Source organism: Periophthalmus magnuspinnatus, chromosome 24, assembly GCF_009829125.3.
Source record: "Periophthalmus magnuspinnatus isolate fPerMag1 chromosome 24, fPerMag1.2.pri, whole genome shotgun sequence".
Classification (NCBI taxonomy): domain Eukaryota; kingdom Metazoa; phylum Chordata; class Actinopteri; order Gobiiformes; family Gobiidae; genus Periophthalmus; species Periophthalmus magnuspinnatus.
In genome coordinates this window covers 9,956,795-9,974,094 of record NC_047149.1, presented here as the reverse complement: position 1 = coordinate 9,974,094, position 17,300 = coordinate 9,956,795, and the positions used below count along the sequence as shown (strand labels likewise).

General features: G+C 36.3%; 2 protein-coding genes across 6 annotated transcripts in view; one reads left to right on the top strand and one right to left on the bottom strand.

The window, feature by feature from the left end:
• Nucleotides 1–385: 385 nt before the first annotated feature.
• On the bottom strand, nucleotides 386–1,149 carry atp5mj (ATP synthase membrane subunit j). The gene is made up of 2 exons (XM_033990743.2): nucleotides 1,044–1,149; nucleotides 386–517 (listed from the first exon to the last, which is right to left on the bottom strand). The coding sequence occupies exon 2, from the start codon at nucleotides 515–517 to the stop codon at nucleotides 386–388; it is 132 nt and encodes a 43-aa protein (XP_033846634.1). The 5' UTR covers nucleotides 1,044–1,149.
• A 770-nt stretch (nucleotides 1,150–1,919) lies between these two features.
• The window catches only part of LOC117393241 (nesprin-2), a 70,744-nt gene continuing 55,363 nt past the window's right edge, over nucleotides 1,920–17,300 (top strand). For 4 of the 5 annotated variants that reach the window (XM_055232117.1, XM_055232120.1, XM_055232119.1 and 1 more), the window contains exons 1-28: nucleotides 2,021–2,054; nucleotides 2,331–2,432; nucleotides 3,236–3,297; nucleotides 4,532–4,627; nucleotides 4,712–4,789; nucleotides 4,857–4,949; nucleotides 5,141–5,304; nucleotides 5,569–5,768; nucleotides 5,854–5,954; nucleotides 6,227–6,370; nucleotides 6,966–7,100; nucleotides 7,198–7,323; nucleotides 7,995–8,125; nucleotides 9,214–9,705; nucleotides 10,212–10,349; nucleotides 10,438–10,588; nucleotides 10,865–11,026; nucleotides 11,185–11,352; nucleotides 11,451–11,552; nucleotides 11,822–12,025; nucleotides 12,661–12,866; nucleotides 13,292–13,381; nucleotides 14,007–14,241; nucleotides 15,112–15,203; nucleotides 15,858–15,981; nucleotides 16,065–16,193; nucleotides 16,581–16,789; nucleotides 16,972–17,086. In XM_055232117.1, the coding sequence (XP_055088092.1) occupies nucleotides 2,357–2,432; nucleotides 3,236–3,297; nucleotides 4,532–4,627; nucleotides 4,712–4,789; nucleotides 4,857–4,949; nucleotides 5,141–5,304; nucleotides 5,569–5,768; nucleotides 5,854–5,954; nucleotides 6,227–6,370; nucleotides 6,966–7,100; nucleotides 7,198–7,323; nucleotides 7,995–8,125; nucleotides 9,214–9,705; nucleotides 10,212–10,349; nucleotides 10,438–10,588; nucleotides 10,865–11,026; nucleotides 11,185–11,352; nucleotides 11,451–11,552; nucleotides 11,822–12,025; nucleotides 12,661–12,866; nucleotides 13,292–13,381; nucleotides 14,007–14,241; nucleotides 15,112–15,203; nucleotides 15,858–15,981; nucleotides 16,065–16,193; nucleotides 16,581–16,789; nucleotides 16,972–17,086 (4,023 nt within the window). In that variant the 5' untranslated portion in view covers nucleotides 2,021–2,054; nucleotides 2,331–2,356. Of the gene's footprint in view, nucleotides 2,055–2,330; nucleotides 2,433–3,235; nucleotides 3,298–4,531; nucleotides 4,628–4,711; nucleotides 4,790–4,856; nucleotides 4,950–5,140; nucleotides 5,305–5,568; nucleotides 5,769–5,853; nucleotides 5,955–6,226; nucleotides 6,371–6,965; nucleotides 7,101–7,197; nucleotides 7,324–7,994; nucleotides 8,126–9,213; nucleotides 9,706–10,211; nucleotides 10,350–10,437; nucleotides 10,589–10,864; nucleotides 11,027–11,184; nucleotides 11,353–11,450; nucleotides 11,553–11,821; nucleotides 12,026–12,660; nucleotides 12,867–13,291; nucleotides 13,382–14,006; nucleotides 14,242–15,111; nucleotides 15,204–15,857; nucleotides 15,982–16,064; nucleotides 16,194–16,580; nucleotides 16,790–16,971; nucleotides 17,087–17,300 lie in introns of all 5 variants that reach the window. The other variant, XM_055232118.1, reaches the window with a different exon arrangement.

Below are 17,300 nucleotides of genomic sequence, written 5' to 3'. Positions count from 1 at the left end.
TCTCTGGTCGATAATGGGGAGGTGAAGGGAAGGTCCACATAGCAGACAGCTCAATGGGCAGGCTCTGTAAGACAAAAATGACAAATTACAGAAGGGTCCATTGTGCTACAATGGTGCAAAATGGATTCATTCCATGTTACTTGCATTTTACCAGTTATGTGATAAAAAAAATTGTGCTAAAAGGCAGGACAGCCTCTTACATAAGATCTAAACAATACGATCAATCCCATTTGCAAAAACAAATACAAAACAAGGATACTTACTACTGTCCTTCACAGCTTTTTTTCCTACAGAAGAAAAAGAAAAAAAAAAAAAAAAAAAGTACAAAAAGACAAATTATGTACAGGCTGAGAGCATGTATGCGTTTGTATGTTGCTATTCTACTTCACTTACCTCCATAGGATAATTTGTAGTACAAGTACCCCATGATGCCCAGACCGACCCACACCTCTTGGTAAGCCTTTGTGTAGTAAGGGCCAACCTTAGCCCAATAACTTGCAAACAAGCGTCCAGCCATCTGAAATATAGAAATGTGTATTTATAAATATTTTTATTTAGGTCATAAGAAAGTCTATCTGTGGTAAAATTTTAAAAATATATAATGTGTGTCCAGTAACTCAATTGTTGTAAATTATATATGTGCAAACCTTTTCTACATTATATTATGTACTATTACATAATCACTCCAGTAGACTGAAGCAGGTTGCAAAGCTATTAGCATTTTAGCTATACATGCCTGACAGCTTATATCAAATAAATTACATATGGAAATATATCTCACAGGCGAGTCTCACAATACACTGTAAAACGTATAAGAAGAACACGTTGAATACAATCGGTAACACCTCAATGTAAACTTAAAGACTAACATTTGAATGAAAGACGAAGACATTTGTGATGCTAACTAGGCTAACGTGATTTTAGCAGGGGTACACAGAATACATAAGAATATGCTGTGAATCAAACCCATCAGGAAACTGCAACAAGTGTATTTAAATCTAAAGAACGTACTATGCTCAAATAGTAAAACATGGGATAATTACTTTGAGAGAATTTGCTGTAGAAGGAAGGTCAAAAGAGCTGCAGCTGCTGCTAACCTCAAAGTCGTGGGACAGGTCGCTTCTTTGACTACGATTTCCGTAGTTTTCTAGGGGCCGGTCTATGCGCAGCGCCCCCACATGGAACCAAACAGTTAAACACCATGATAAACACCTGTGGCTAGCTCCTAGCTCCATCTTGAGGAGACAACATGGACAAACTGGACATGGATGCCAGTGGATTGTTGGTAACGTTTTATATTGATTGCAGTTTAGTATTGTGTCCAATTAAATGAATATGATTGAAGCTCATTATTAAGTGAATGATCGTGATTTGGAGAAACTGGAAACTTTGGTCACATTACTTTAAAAAAAAAAAAGGTGAACATAGTAAGGACTTTGCTACAGATTTTGCTGTAAATAGTTAAGCTTTCTAATAATGTATTTTACCACCATCAAGCAAGATTTGACAGTAAAGTTCATGGATCTATTAGTTAAGTTGCAGAATTTCAGGTTGTATTAAAGGTGCATTATGGAACTGTTCTGCCTGGCTGTTTCCATGGAGCTGTTATAACTTTGCCTGAAATAACAGTATGGCATTAAATATGTCTATCTCAATGGAGACAAGCAGGTGACACTACCAGGCACAGTAACAGCTCAGATCTGCGAAAAGGCGTCCTTGCTCACAGTAAGAATGTATGTTTTTAAAGGTATTTTTGAGCAATAAAAACTTTAACTAATAATTGCAAAATAATGCCATATTCTGGTTTTCCACCAGAAAAGTTACATAGTGCACCTTTAAGTGTGGGAATGTTTTGAATCTTAACTCCACCCCTTAACTCCACCCTGTTTCATTTCTGTTCACCTTCGGGTTAGTTCTGCCTCAAGTGTTGCTCTGGTGTGGGTCCATCCACTATTCCCCCACTGGCACAGATTGTGGATATAGCACACTGTCCTGGATTCCCTTTTTAAAGCATGGTCTAGCTGTCAACGGACCTCCGGGTATGTGAGCGTTAAGTGAGTAACCAGTTTAACTAGTTTGAATCTCTAGAGTGCTTGTTGTGTTTTGATCTACAGCTGAGTGAGTGTGTTCGTACACCATGGTAGTAACGATTTCTCTTTCATCTCTCGTGGAAAGTTTTACATGTGTGAACTTGTTTCTTAAAAAAATTATGGTGAAGAAGAGGGTGCGGATGGGCATGTCTTAGGCTGACTAATCTACACAGTTATTAAACTCTTGGTGGAATATTTGGCAACACTTTAGTTGTCTCCTACTTTTCATGTCTTGATAAGATGAGTCCAGTTTGTTGGGACTGACGATGGCTTCAGGTGGAGCAGAGGAAGAGGATGAGGGGATATCACTGGACATTGATGACATGCACATGCTGCTGCATGGTAAGACAAATATTTTAACAATATCCACAAAATAGCTTGTGAGAACATACACAATCCAGTTCTTTAAATGCATGTATCAGAGATGGCAACAATAGTGTTCTACATTGCAATGCATTTATTATCTGAACATAGATTATTAGCCATTGTCCTGAATGGTGTGAACTTAAGCATAGAGAACAAAGGTGTAAATATCATGGCAAACAGCAGAATGGCAAATTATTATCATTGCAGCATTGAAAGGGTCATAGGACAATGTAGGTTTCCTGGATCCCTTGGCCAAAAAAGGAGTGAAAGCTTGAGATAATAAAAGCAGCCATAGTTTAATTATAAAGCAAAACATGTGTCGACTTTTCAGCAAGGTCTGTCATAGTACTATATTTGGTATAGCCTTTATTTTACCAACAGACTCTGTGAAGTGCTTCCCTGTGTTTCCCTGTATTTTCCAAAGCTACCTCACTGTTTATATATGTCTTAATAACACAGGTCTCCATGTAGGATGTAGGAAGCATAGCATTAAAACAGGCATGACATAACAGTTTTGGATTATCAATGTCTTTTGTAAAACATCACACCTTTATACACTTGTGACTTTGGAAATATATCATACAAAATTTTACTTCACAAGTTTTGGTGAAACCTTTTTGATTTTTTAAACCAGAAAATTGTTCTTAGTAACAGCCTACTAAGCTTAATGCATGGTAAATTGTGACTTTATCATCTCATATGACCTATTCCTTTATTGTGTAGTTGTTTGGCATTCAAAGTAATTCAAAAATTATTTAAGACATCTGTCTTTTTTACAGTGGAGCATGAACAAATTCAGAAAAGAACATTTGCCAAATGGATAAATGCTCAACTTGCGAAGGTATGGTTAATTCAAATTATTCATGTGAGCAGGGTTAAGTAGAATCACGTTTCTTCAATTTACTATTTGGGTTTCATTCAGAAGAATTTCAAACTGGCACGTGCATTAACAAGAAAAAGTGGGTCAACCGCTCATCATATATTGATATATCCCTGTAGACGTAGTGTTCTGTCTGTAAGTGATCTGCTGCAGACTGTCACATGTTGAGTCACAGAGAGGACAGAAGATTGGGTCGCTCTGGTCCGAAGAGGCATTAGACCCATGTCCTGCCAGGGTTAGGGGTATAAATAGAGCCCAAGTAGAGCAAGACAGTATGTAATCTGAGCAACCAACACATCGTCATAACCTGTTACATCAGTTGTAAAGCTAATGTTTTGTAGACATAAAATACTCAAACTTAGACAGTCAACACTGAATAAACAGTTGCATATCTAGTTGGTACAAAAAGCAAGTGCTATGGTTGTTGTAGTAGGAATAGTGATTACTTATTACTTTTACTTTTCTACAAGTATAAAATAAGATTAAGATTTAGTGTTGTCACGATACTAACATTTCTAACTTGATTTTGATATACTTGATTCTCAATACCGATTCCCAATACCACAATGTTAATAAAAAAACACTCTTTATTTAGACAGTAGAATGCTATTTTCAACATTAAATCAAAGTACTTTCTTTTATATTACCATGTGGTCTTAAATCTGTGTAATCCTTCAGTTTTCCTGGTAGGTGCCATATTGGTCCATGGGCATATACTAGTACATGTGGTACATGGGGTCTTATACTTGTTCTGATACAACTCAAGATCATTTTAAAGATGTCCTGTGAATGTGCCTTTTTTTAGAATAAATACTTGTTCATATAAGTGCCTAGTTTCAATACTAGTTTTATTATAGATTAGTATCTGATTTTCAATACTTTTGATAACCTAGTAGACTATGTAGTCCCCCTAGGGAACTTTGTCTCTTCATTTGACCCATTCTTCAGTGCCTCTGGGGTAACCTGACAGGAGCAGTGCCATTGCTTGTGCATAGGGGTTATACTAGATGAATTGAGAAGATATTTGTAGCAGCAATAGTATTAGTAGTTTTTGTTGCAAATACTTTTACTCACAACTAAAGAGTTACTGTAATTTGACTTGAATACAGATTTGTTAATCAGACCCTGTTTTGTTTTGGGCTGTTTTAAAACTGTAATAAATAATGTTATTGTTGCATCATATGTTGCCTCAAAGAGGAGTCCGCCCTCTCGTGTATCAGACCTGTTTGACGACCTCAAAGATGGCTCTATTCTGCTTGACCTTCTGGAAATGATTACGGGCCAGCCCATGGTAATTTACTTTCCCATTGTCTGTCAAATTCAAATTGAAATAGTAAAGCATAAAAGGATTAAGCCTAGCAAAATCTATTTACAGACAAGGCAAAGAATCCATGGAGTTTTTCAGCAGAGAGCAGATATTGAGACAGCACTGGACTTTCTCAAGAACAGATCTGTATGTTAATTAATATTATTTTGATCATGTCTGCATGTGTCCTCAGGTACATTTTCTTGTGTTCTAGGTAAAGTTGGTAAATATTAACGTCCCAGATATTATTGATGGAAAACCAGCTATTATCCTTGGCCTCATATGGGCCATCATTCTCCATTTTCATGTAAGCACCTCACTAGTAAATAGAAAAATGTATTAAGTATGTCTTCTTTTACATCTGCACTTTTTGTCTGTTGCTAGTATGGTAAAAATAATTCCTTTGTATTTGTATATAATGAGCACTATCTACATACCCATAGCTAGAAAAATATGCTAAGTGTTTACTGTTATATTATTATATTATTTTATTTTTAGATTGAGGAGATGGCCACCAGTCTGCCCAGCGTACTCCCTCCCTCCTCCCTGGACTCTTTGGACATAACTGAATCCAATTTAATTACTCAACCATCACTACACAAGAGCTTTGGACTATCAGCTAAACAAGCCCTGCTCACATGGGCTCAAAACCGGTGTCATAGGTGAGTGTTTGTTATATTTTTTTCAACAAATAGAGGTCCATATATTTTTCATGTTTTAAATAGTATCTCACAATTCACAACTTTAAATTGAACGGAAATTATCTTCATAAAATCTAACTGTAAAATGTAATTTTTAAAAAAGTTACTGAAAAAGCTTTAATGAGCTTGAATTAGCTATAACCTTCTACAGCAGAGCGTGCAGTGAAATGGCTGATTAGTTGCGCTCCCAATAATAACACATGTATTATTTTTTACATCTACTAGGGTTGGTTGCTCTATCAGTATCACAGATTTTACTTCGAGCTGGAGTAGTGGGGAGGCGTTCTTGGCCGTCCTCTGCTCTCTCAGACCAGAGCTGGTGGATTTGACACAGGTCCAGACCAGAACCAACCTGAAGAACCTGGAGCAGGCCTTTGAGCTGGCAGAGAGGGAGCTCCGGATACCCCGTCTGCTGGAACCACATGGTGAGGTGGATTCATATTTTTTTTGTTTACAGTGTAGTATGTTTTCCCTTTTACAATTAGATTGCATTACATAACTGTTTTTCAGATGTTGATGTCCCTGACCCTGATGAGAAGTCTGTTATGACATATGTGGCACAGTTTCTAAGCTTCTCAATTGAATCTTCCTCTCCTGTTGCCAACACACAGGTTTGAAATCCCAATAGATTTTTCTTCTGTATGTTATCGGTGTGTTTATTTAATTCATTTCGGCGCATATGCATTTTTACAGATTCAAAAATTAATTCACAAATTTCAATAATTTTATATGATTGTAATGACAACTAAATCAAAACAAATACAAGCTTGCTTTGCTAAAAGTAAAAATATCTATACAATTCTTATATCAGCAAACTATTCTGTATGTTCCTGGCTGTAAAGAATCTCTACAATATAAATTACCCAAACTATGTTAAATTCAGTGTTCCAAAGAAGGGCCAACAGAATCCAGAAAAGCTAAAAGACGACTGGAGAAGACCAGACGCCAGGTACAGACACGGATTCAGCAGGCTATCAAGTTATTCAGCAGCAGAGAGATAACAGAGGCAGAGGCCAGGAGGAAAGAGGTACGATCAAAACATTCCAAATACATGTATGTAATGTCTTTAAATGTGTGATTTCGAGATTTCACTATGTCAGTTTCCACTACTTTTGAAATCTACAACCATGACTAGGCCTATCACGATAATGTATATTATATCGACTTATTGTTCAATATATCAAAGCTGGAACAGTATATTTTGTATATATACATGATATAATATTTATCATGTGTACAATTTCTTTGCAAAAGTGGGGAGATTTTGGCCATTTTTATGTAGTAACGTAAGACTTGAACTGTGGAGGGTTGAATAAATACTTCTATGGCTAATTGTTGGTTCATTCTGTTATTCATTTGTTGCAGCACATGTCTTTTAGGCTTTTAAATGCTACAGTATATTTAAAAATTGGTTTACTGGGATAATCCTGCTTTGTATCAGTGGCATAGAGTAGTTTCTATATTATCGGTTATTGCAGTATTTCTATGTGGCAAAAAAATCATGCTTCAAAATGTGTTATCATGACAGGCCTAACTATGAATATGTAATAAATTAAATCTAGTCATTTATTTGTTATGCGTGACTGTCCTGTGACCTGTTTTGTTTTGTTTATTCTGTGCAGAGAGCTTTAAAATCTCTGCATCCTGCTCTCCTGGAGGGCTTCCTGTCTGCTGTGGACACTTTTGGATCGTTCTGTTCTGAGCCTCAACTTCAGGACCTAAAGTTACTCTCCGATTCAATTAAAAAGCAATGGGAGGTATGCTCATGTCATATCTGCTATTGTGTTTATTTGGTAAATATTATATACAGTGTCCTCCTTATCCCACAAATAATCAAAAATGCTGTCCCACTAGGATATACGTACGGACATGTCTGATTATATTGACATGTTGTGGTGTAAGATCAGAGAAATTAAGCAGCAAGTGTCTGTGGAACCCTGCGAAAGACATAGTAACACAGACCAAGCACAAGAGGAGCAGGTACTGTATGTTTTTTTTCATAATATCTTTTTTTGTTAGCCAAATTTATTGTTGGAGTAAATCATGCACATTTCTTTATTCTCCTACACTGAAGACACCATTGCTCCAATAAATCCTGTTTTCCCCACACAGCCACTGCCATGTTTTTTGTGAAATGTTGATACACATGTACACACCTAGCCATTTTACCACAAAAAATAAAAATCAGCTTGCTACCATGAACTGCTATGATGCACCGCAGTTTTCACCCTGAAATTGACTCACTTTTATCTTTTATCCTTTAAGTAATTTTAGATAAATATTGCAATTTAAAATGTCCAAAACATCTAATTATGATCACTGGAGTCATAGATTATACCTATATAGCAGACAAAAGCCTTTTATGTCTTCTGTAATGGTACTGTATGTTCATTGAAAAAGTGAAATATTGTGTAAAGGTTAAGTTATTTCAGTAGCTCAGTTTAAAATTCTACCTGTTTGAGTAACACTTCGTGTCATCATTGCATCATTCTGTAAAGTTACTCAACAATACCTGCAGTTTGATTGGCTCTCATGACGCTCACTCTCTGTGGCACCAGCTGTATAGGCCACTAATCTGCAGTAATTGGATGTGCTCAGGTTCTGTCTTTTTACTTACTGCACTGCTGCCATGCAACTCTCTTCTTTACCAGGAGATACACTCTGTGAGGAGCAGACTGGAGCAAGATGCGACTGGAACCACAACCACAACCACAACCACAACTAACCTACAGTCAAACCTACAATCAAACCATCAGCCCACCAGCCAAGAAGAAGAACAAAGGTAATCATATTCATAGGCCTGTCACAATATCACATTTTGAAGTGTGATATATTGCTATAAGTAAATATATAAATAAACAATAATACTGAAACCAAACCATAAACCAAAATTATCCTTCAAAAAGTAATCTAAATGTACAAAACTGCAATTCAGAAATAGGAAATGCAGCCCTTAAGTAGTTAGCTTGTGTCTATGATGAATTCATAATTCAACCTTCTATAGCTCAAATCTCATCATTATACAGAAAAATAACCAAAAATGTCCCAGTAATACAAATTAAAAGTATCGCCACCAAAAATTAACCCTCAAAAATGATTGTTCCACCTATTATGTATAGAACGACAAGACAATATACTATTTATCATGACAGGCCTACATATTAATATATATGTGTGGATTATGTGTAAACATTGAAATAAAATGCACAAAGACATTGAAACAAATAAAAGAACTTAAACCAGTTCTTTCCTCCACATGGCCCGGCCCATGACCTCGCCCAAGGCTTTAATAATGACTGTCATAGGGCACGCCCCCTGTTTGTCTGAACCATGTGGGGACTCAGTTAAGAATGAATGGATGTGTTTAACTTAACAGAATAAGTTTACCCAATTAGAATATCTTTAAAGTAACATGTGTAAGTGTGATTGTTAACGTAATGGTAGACTATAACCAAAAGACTAAACAAAACAAACCATGGATGGTTATGTCTAGTTTAGCTGAATATTGAAAAATTATAGGAAATGAACAGATGTGTGAATTGAAACTAAATTAAGGTGAGATTAATGGGATAAAGGCCCCACTTTGTCACACCAAGGAAGCTATAAAAAGCCTGTCACACAAAAGTGAGCAAAGCATTACAGCATAATCATAGTGTTTTTATTTTACATTATTATTATTATTATTATTATTATTATTAAAATACATCACCATAAACTACTGCTTCTGTCAACTTTGCTGCATGGTCATTTTTGTGATCCTGGTGTATGCCTTTCTCTTTTAGTTTTTCTATATTTGTGATAATCTGAATATGTACATTGTTGTGTGTATCTAAAAACACAAAAACAACAAAGTATCTGTTTTTGTTCCAGTGCTCAATGTTTCACTGAGACCCTTGACAAGATGGAGTCTACAGATGATGATATTGTATTGGTCTCGGAAAGCATAAACAAGATTGTCTCAAAGCCTATTACTAACACATCCTCCATGGCTCGGACTGAACCCAGTGTGCTACTGGACAGTAAAATCAGCACAAATATTCATGCAACAAATATGGAGTTTGCAGAGGAAGAATGGCACGAAGATAAGCAGACAGAACTGACTAAAGAAAATGTATTCCAGTTACATCAACCATTAGACTTGAAGATAGATGTTTCAGAAAGGGTTAAATATTTCACAATAATGGGAAATGAGGAGGTTGTTCAGACCAACGACAAGAAGATAGGAAAAAGGACAAGTGAAATAAAACCTGGAGAGAGTTCGGGCCAAAGACAAATGGCCTTATTGCGAAAACTGATGGATTTGCAAACAACAGCTGAAGAAATAGGTCTACAGGAGGTCACTCTGCCAGCCCTACACCAACGGTAAGCTGCTAACTGCCTATCAACAATGTGTGCTCTCTTCCAGGTATTAGCAGTACACAATTAATACATTTATTTTAATTTGGCTAGATAATATTCCAAGCCCAGATAACTGAAGAGGGAAAAAACAAAACAAAAATAAAATAAAATATATGATTTTTTTTTTTTTTGATTAATTGATTAGTTGTAAATATATTTACTATTATTGTAGGTTGGCTATCAGATTTGATGTATTTGTGTATTTTTTATTTAAGCTTGTTTAAAGGTCCTATATTACACAAAATTGACTCTTGTGAGCTTTAAGCCATGTTATAATGTTGTTATCTCATCAAAAACATACCCAGAATTGTCTTTTGTTTCATTCACACATGTCTGAGTAATTACTAGTCTGTCTCCAAAGCTCAATGTGTAAATGAACTTTCTTTATTTATGAGGAAACAACATTATAACATCGATCAGAAAATAGTGTAATATGAGCCCTTTAACTATTCTTCATTACTTGTCTACAGATCTCGTGCTTTGATGAAGTTGGAAAGCAGTTTGTCAAATCTCCACTCTGAGTTTGAGCACATTAAGAATACTTCACAATCAGAAAACCACAACGTAGAGCATCTTTGGGAAGTGACCACTAAAATGGTCTCAGAACGGTAAATACACTATGACACTATACGAGGTTGTGAGACATCAAATTTTCTCAATCTTCTTCACTATCCCAATATGATGCTGTTTATTTAGGCAGGAACAGTGTGTTTACTTGGCTGAGCTGCTGAAGAGGTTTCAGAAGATCAGTGCAGAAGTTGGGGAAACTTTACAGAGAGCTGAGAGCACAGTGAAGGAACAGGCCTCATACATGGGAAGAGACACCCTCCACAGACTACACACTAAGGTATAACTTTAGGTTTGCAAAGTAAAGTATTCATTCTTTAAGAATTGTGTATCCAGACTTTTTTCAGCATTTTAAATATTACATAAGAATTCCATTGGCACTACTGTATTTGTATCAAACTTTTTACACAGATTAAAACCTAGATTTTTTACCAATAAATTTCAATTAAATACAGCGTTCTTGTTATTTTTTCATGTACTGCCCAATGTGTTCTTTTAGTATTTCAATCATAACTGAATGCATTTTTCTGAAGTGCTTTTGTGTATTTTACTACAGGTCATTGAAACAAAGTCAGAGCTGAATAATCTTGGGGACATGGTTGGAGAGCTGAGAAGTGCCTCAAAACAACTTCACAGTCATTTACAACAAATCCCACACTGCACCAGCAATATCCGGTTTGAGCCGGAGGCCCAGAATCTGATGGATCACTGGCTCGATGTGAGTCACGTCTGAAATAGAAATTAACCAGGACACATCTATAATTGCTACAAACCTATAATTGCTATAAACCAATAGAAAAATAGAAAACCGCATTTTGCTTCACTGTTGTTGTTGTTGTGTTTGTAATATACATGGGCACTGTGTAATTGTTGCAGATATCTGAAAGAGTGGAGTCGAATGTTGAAAGCCTACAGTTCGCCCTAAGTCTGTGGGATGGTGCTCTCAAAATGGGGATGGAGGTAGAACTCTGGACCAGCACAAAACTAGCCACTTTTGCACACTCCCCATTTTTACAGTCAGAAGAGGACATTGAGGCCTTACAGGTACCAGTATCTTCCTGTGTATTATAATTCTGTAACATGAGAAATATCAAGTTGGCTTTGAGCTATGATCACCTCCTTCTTATTCTCATTGTGTCCAGGCTGAAATTAGAGCGCAGGAGGAGAGCATCAAGTGTTTCAGTCGAATAACAACCGAGATTCATTCCCTGCTTCAGACAGCAGAGCCCCCACTGGAACTGCAGGTACATTTTCTTGCTAGTTTTTGCCTATTGTAATGGATTCTCAGAAGGGTAACTCTGTGGATGACATATGGTGCATTGATAAGGAATATAAACAAAACCAGTGCTGCACCATATAGTGCAACAGAATCAAAATTACAATTATTAAGTTGCAATTTATAAATTAATTGGAGAGATTGTTGGATTGTTACACAATTATATGGGAATTTAACTATGCCGTACTTTCTTTTTTATCTCAGTAATATGTGTTGTTTAATTTGTGTGTGATGCAGGTGCGGGGGGCTCAGATGAGGAAGAGGATGGATGAATTACAGGAGCTTATTTCTGAGGCTGAGGAGGTCTTCAGACAGACAGAAGCTGCTAAAACCAATGTGTCTGACAGAATGACAGAGTGTCTGTGCTCCTTACACTCTGTTCATCAGTCCCTGCTCAGCCTCAGCGGCCCTGATCCAACAGCAGTGCTCTCACAGCTTAAGGTAGTGTTCATTCCACACACACTGTTCTGTATTGACTGTTAAAAGGTTTTATAATTGTTTTCCGTGTTATCTACTGAGGGACAATAGATGGAAATTAGCATCTTTAATATAAATTGCAGATGTTCAATAATATGCTCTGCCCCTATAAAATAAAATATTGAGGATACAAGACAAAAACAAGTGGACAAGATGTTTAAAATTGGTTGCAAATAATAGGATAACAGGATGTGGTAACAAAGAAGACACTAGAAATCTGCTCCTTAATTATGTCTTATATTTGTATCATGGAACAGGCCTGCTCAGTACTCTCCATCAGGTGCTTGAGGGTTCAAGGGAGTTTGTCCAACCAGTCCACATGTGCTTTGTGGATCTGGATAAGGCATTTTATTTAACTTTTGTTGCTATTTAGCATTTATTTGCAGTTGGAATGATTGTAATTATGATTAACTAGTTCTTTAATTAATCACCATTATGATTAAATAAATGATTACAAAAGACTTAAATGTGTCTTTAAGCTATACACTGTACAAGTCAAGCACCTTCAGAAGTAAGGGAAAATAACTAAATCCCTTTTTAAGTAATGAAATCTCAATAATTAAATAAAACATATAATGTGTTTTTGCCATCTCCTGTAGGACCTGTATTTGCAGCTGCAGGTCCAGAATGAGCAGGCCCTGGCTCTCCATGATGACCTGCAGGTCCTGGCCTCAGTAGGGCGTCCCGATGGCTTAGAGGCTCTATGGGAGAATGGACACAAACTCCAGGAAGCATTTACACAGATGCACCAGCTCTTCACTGAGGTAGAGGAGCAAACCCAACGGGACATACAGCTCTATCACAAGTAAGAAATTACACCAAATTATACTGTCAATGATACTTTGAGGCTTAGTAACTACTTTTTCTACACTATCAATCTTAATTAATATATTCACTATGAATTAAGTCTTTATTCATGCTTTGCTAAGGCATTCTAAATAGACAAGGTTAATGCCATGCTGTGGAACATTCCAGACAAAGCAATAAAATCCCCATGGACCCAAGCATGACAGAAAGGTTACATAGTGCACCAAACATGTGCAAGCAAATTATATCATCCTTCTTGGCCGCAAAGCAAAGGATTATGGTCTATGTAGTGTTCCCCTTTTCTCCATGTAGCCGTGACTGGCCACATTTACACAGCAGAGCCAGTCTAACTTGTTTGAGCTGTCCATGCATCCTGATCCCGGTGTGGGCTCTTATTGTAGTAACACAGTGCATGTCTTTTAGGCTTCAAGCACAAGTGGAGCATTTCAAACAAAAAGTGAACACTGATGAGGTTACCCAGGATCCCAGCGTTATAGAGGATTTTCATCACAGGTACAAAACTGTTCTTTTGCATTTTGCTGTATTGGAAGAAATGAACAAAGAATTAAGAATTTACAAGCCATATATTAACTACTCTTGTAAGTTTGAGTTGTCTAGGGTCAAGAGTGATGACTGATTCTGCCTAGAAAACAAAACACAATTCATGATCGCTGCTAATTTAATGTTGACAGTATTTTACTTAGGATCCATTCACACATGCACACACATCACACCAAAACTTGGACTAAACCATAACTTAAACCTGGGACTAAACCAAGACTAGATGAGGACCAAACCAGGACTAAAGTAGGACCAGATCTCGTCTGTGTTAAGACTAAACTGAGCCTAAACCAGGACAAATATAAGTGCAACCTAAATGTATTCTAAACTAAATATTGTTGAATTTAAACAAAGTTGGTGCTTTTATTCATCGCTTTTTATTGTGTGGGTGATTTGAGAGCCTATCCCAGCACATATAGGTCTCTGGAGGGTTTAACCTAGTTCTACACAATGGTCATTCGCTATTAAATTATTATGGTATCATACTTTTACATGTACATTCCCTGTAGCATGGATTGTAGTAAGTCCCATTTGACTAAGCAAATGAACCAACTTTGTGTTGTGTTTTGGCCTGCAGGGCGAGGGATCTCACTCAGCTTGTGTTGCTCTTAAGAAACTCCAAATTTCAGAAGTCAGCGCTGATTGAAGAGAGTGGGAAACTGCTAGAGCAATATTACAAGTGTGAATCCAGCACACGAGGTGGACCCAGGGAGCTGCATGAATCACTAAACTCCCAGTTCTGTGTCAAAGAAGAGAACCAACCAGAAGCTCAAGTATCTGAAGTCTGTGGAGTCCAGAGAGGCTCATGTGCAGTAAGAAGTCTCAATTTATTCAAATCTTATTCTGCCCTGCTGTCGTTCTATGTAGACAGTGGTTAAGTATTACTTCCTACCTCAGTGTTTCTCATAGATTCCAGGGAGACTACGTAACACAAATGATTTTCATTTAAATATTTTATTGTCATAGAATTTGTCAATCTATCAAACTTTATTTATAAAGTGCTTTTCATACAAAAAACAGAAATTGTTTTAGTGTCATTGAAACCAATCCCACATTTGTCTTTTTTTCAGTATAGTATAGAGGAGTATCATGGAGGTTGCCTTTTTTTCTCTATTGATTGGAAACAAACCCTGTCAATGTTAAGACATGTAGTAAAGAAAACCCAAATTAATTTTAATTTATTAATGAATAGCTTATATAGTTATGTAGTTAATAGACATTTCTCACTGTTGGGGTAAAAATATTTTGAATAGATTTTAGTTTTTTATATTTCTCTAAATATCTAGAGTTGTTTTTGTAGATTTATAAGCAGCAGTTAGGCTTGATCAGAACTACCTTGGCTGGAAGATTTTACCTATTGTGCATGTTTTGAAATTACGGGTAGACAAACAAAAATATTATATTTCCTGCTGCATTTTAAAATGATAAAAATTTCTAGAGCTTATCTAAACGAAAGTGGCAATTATTATATTTTGTATGGATTTTTGTTGCTAGGACATTATACAGTTTAAGCTTGTTTGGTGATTCAGTGTTGGAAACAGGTGTGGTCTGGTCGCATTAATCTTCTGTTTTGTGCCTGAACTTGTCTGAAGAGGAGTGTCTATGATTGGTAAAGTGATGTGATTTCTGTGATGTCCTTTTCTGTCAATGTCAGGCGTGTCTCTGGTTTAAATGTCTTACAGAAAAAGGCATGTGCCAGAGGAAGTATAGATGACATGAAAGATGGAGTCCAAAAAACGCAGGTTAACCTTCGGGCAGTTCAGCCATATCATTTGTAAGTGTATGCATTTAAAAATGATTGACAACTTATTTAATACCTAAGAATATTGTGCTATGAATACACCACAATAAGTTAGTCACTGCACAATTTATACTGACAATTTATACAATCTATACTACTAAAAGTACTTTGCTTTTTCAATCCTTTTATTTGTATAAATCATTAAATTAATAAAAAGAGGATGAAAAAAAGAGTAACATAATGATTTGATTAACATGTTCTAACTAAAAAGCACAATAAAAATGCCCATCTAATTTCTTTCATAAACATAAAAATACAATAAAACTTGTAATTACAGTATGGTAGATTCAGTGTGTCTGAATAAAGAGGAATGGGAAAAATGCAATGTAAAATCAGAACTGAAAAAAGCAGTTCGCTACACACTTTCTCACGTAAACCATGTGAGTCACTTTGGGATTAGATCTGATTGGCAGTGCATGTATGTCAGAATCAGAAGACTTTTATTGCCATGTATGTTCTGTCTTAAAAAAACAGTTCTAAAGCTGTTCTAGTGGCCAAAAATGTATGCATGTGAATATTAGTGATGTGCCAAATAGTTTGTGAGAGCTAGTTAGAGGTTTAAATAGCTTCCACAGTTTGAAAATTATGTACCTCAGCTTTCAGCATTGTGTTTTCTTTTTCCATTAGATTCAGTAGTGGTTTACAGGTTGCCCCGAAACTGAACAACAACATGAGGGAGGAATGCATTCGTCATGACTCACATTGGTCTGAAATGGAGCGCTGTCTGTCACTGCTCAAGGCACAACTGGATGTAACATTGTCCCCTATTTTCCTGCATTTTATTTTACCTTATCTTGCTGACTCAGGGCTTACCTGTGCCTGGTTTGTCCATAGGAACTGTCCATTACCGGGGAAGAAATTTGTGATGATGAGGGCCTTGGCCGGCTGCTCCAGGACTGCTGCCACAAACTGACATCTCTGCAAGGGAAGATGTCCTCAGCTACGCCTGGCTCTGTACACGAGGTGACACTTAAAAATACTACATCTTATTATGCATGCCAATACAAATGAATGTTGAAGTTAAAGTTTTTTCTGGTAGTTGAAATGCATATACTGTACTTCAAATTAACTTTCAAAGGTATAGATTATGTATTGGTAATCTATTTTACACTTTACAATTTTGTTTATGTCATATGCCCTTCCTAATGAATTTCTTTTGTGTCCAAGATTGAAAAAGGCAAAACATAGTATATTGACTTGTCACAAATTTTAAAATAGATATTTATTATAATTAATATGTTTGCTGTTGTGTATATTTTACGAAGAATTAAACACCTAAAAATAACCTTTTCCATATTTTAATTTTACAACATGTATTCATATATCGTAATGACCATTACATTTTTCTAGGTCGTGCTACAGCAACTAACAGCTATAGAGAAAGTCCTTTCTCAGCACGTTGCACTCAGGGATCCAAACAACAGCATATCTCAAGAAATCCATAACTTCCTACACCTCAAGAGGGCGCTAGACGACAACATCAAAGACAAGACAGGCCAGGAGCAGAAGCAGCAGAATGACCAACACATGGAAGATCACAACGTTTCTAATGAAGATAGGTAAAAACTGTATAATATTTTAAATTATTGTGTTACCGGTACTTATTTTAATAAGATTTCATATATGGACAATGTGCATGCATATTTGTAGATGCTGTTGTTTGTTTTGTTTTATACATGAAAATCATAAATGTATAGTCTTTCATATTGTTTCATATTAAGACTCGTATGCATTTATGTAGCTTTAGGTCAGTTGGAGCAGGAAACTTCGTGACAGAAGCAGGGTCGGTGAATGGCAGGATACACATGCAGCAAGGCAGCCAAACAGAGCAAAATGAACCACCAACCTCCAACCAGGTACAAACATTTAAGAAAATAACATTTGAATACTTATTGTGTTATGAATGGTTTTGTACATTTTAACTTTTTGTGCCTGTGCCAGTTTGGACAAAAGGAGAAGCTTGCAGGAAGGGCATCAGACATAAAAGGCCAAATTAATTTAAATGTGTTTACTCTCCATACTAGGAGGTAGACTGCTTGATAGTTTAAAAAGGTTTGGATATTGCTAACT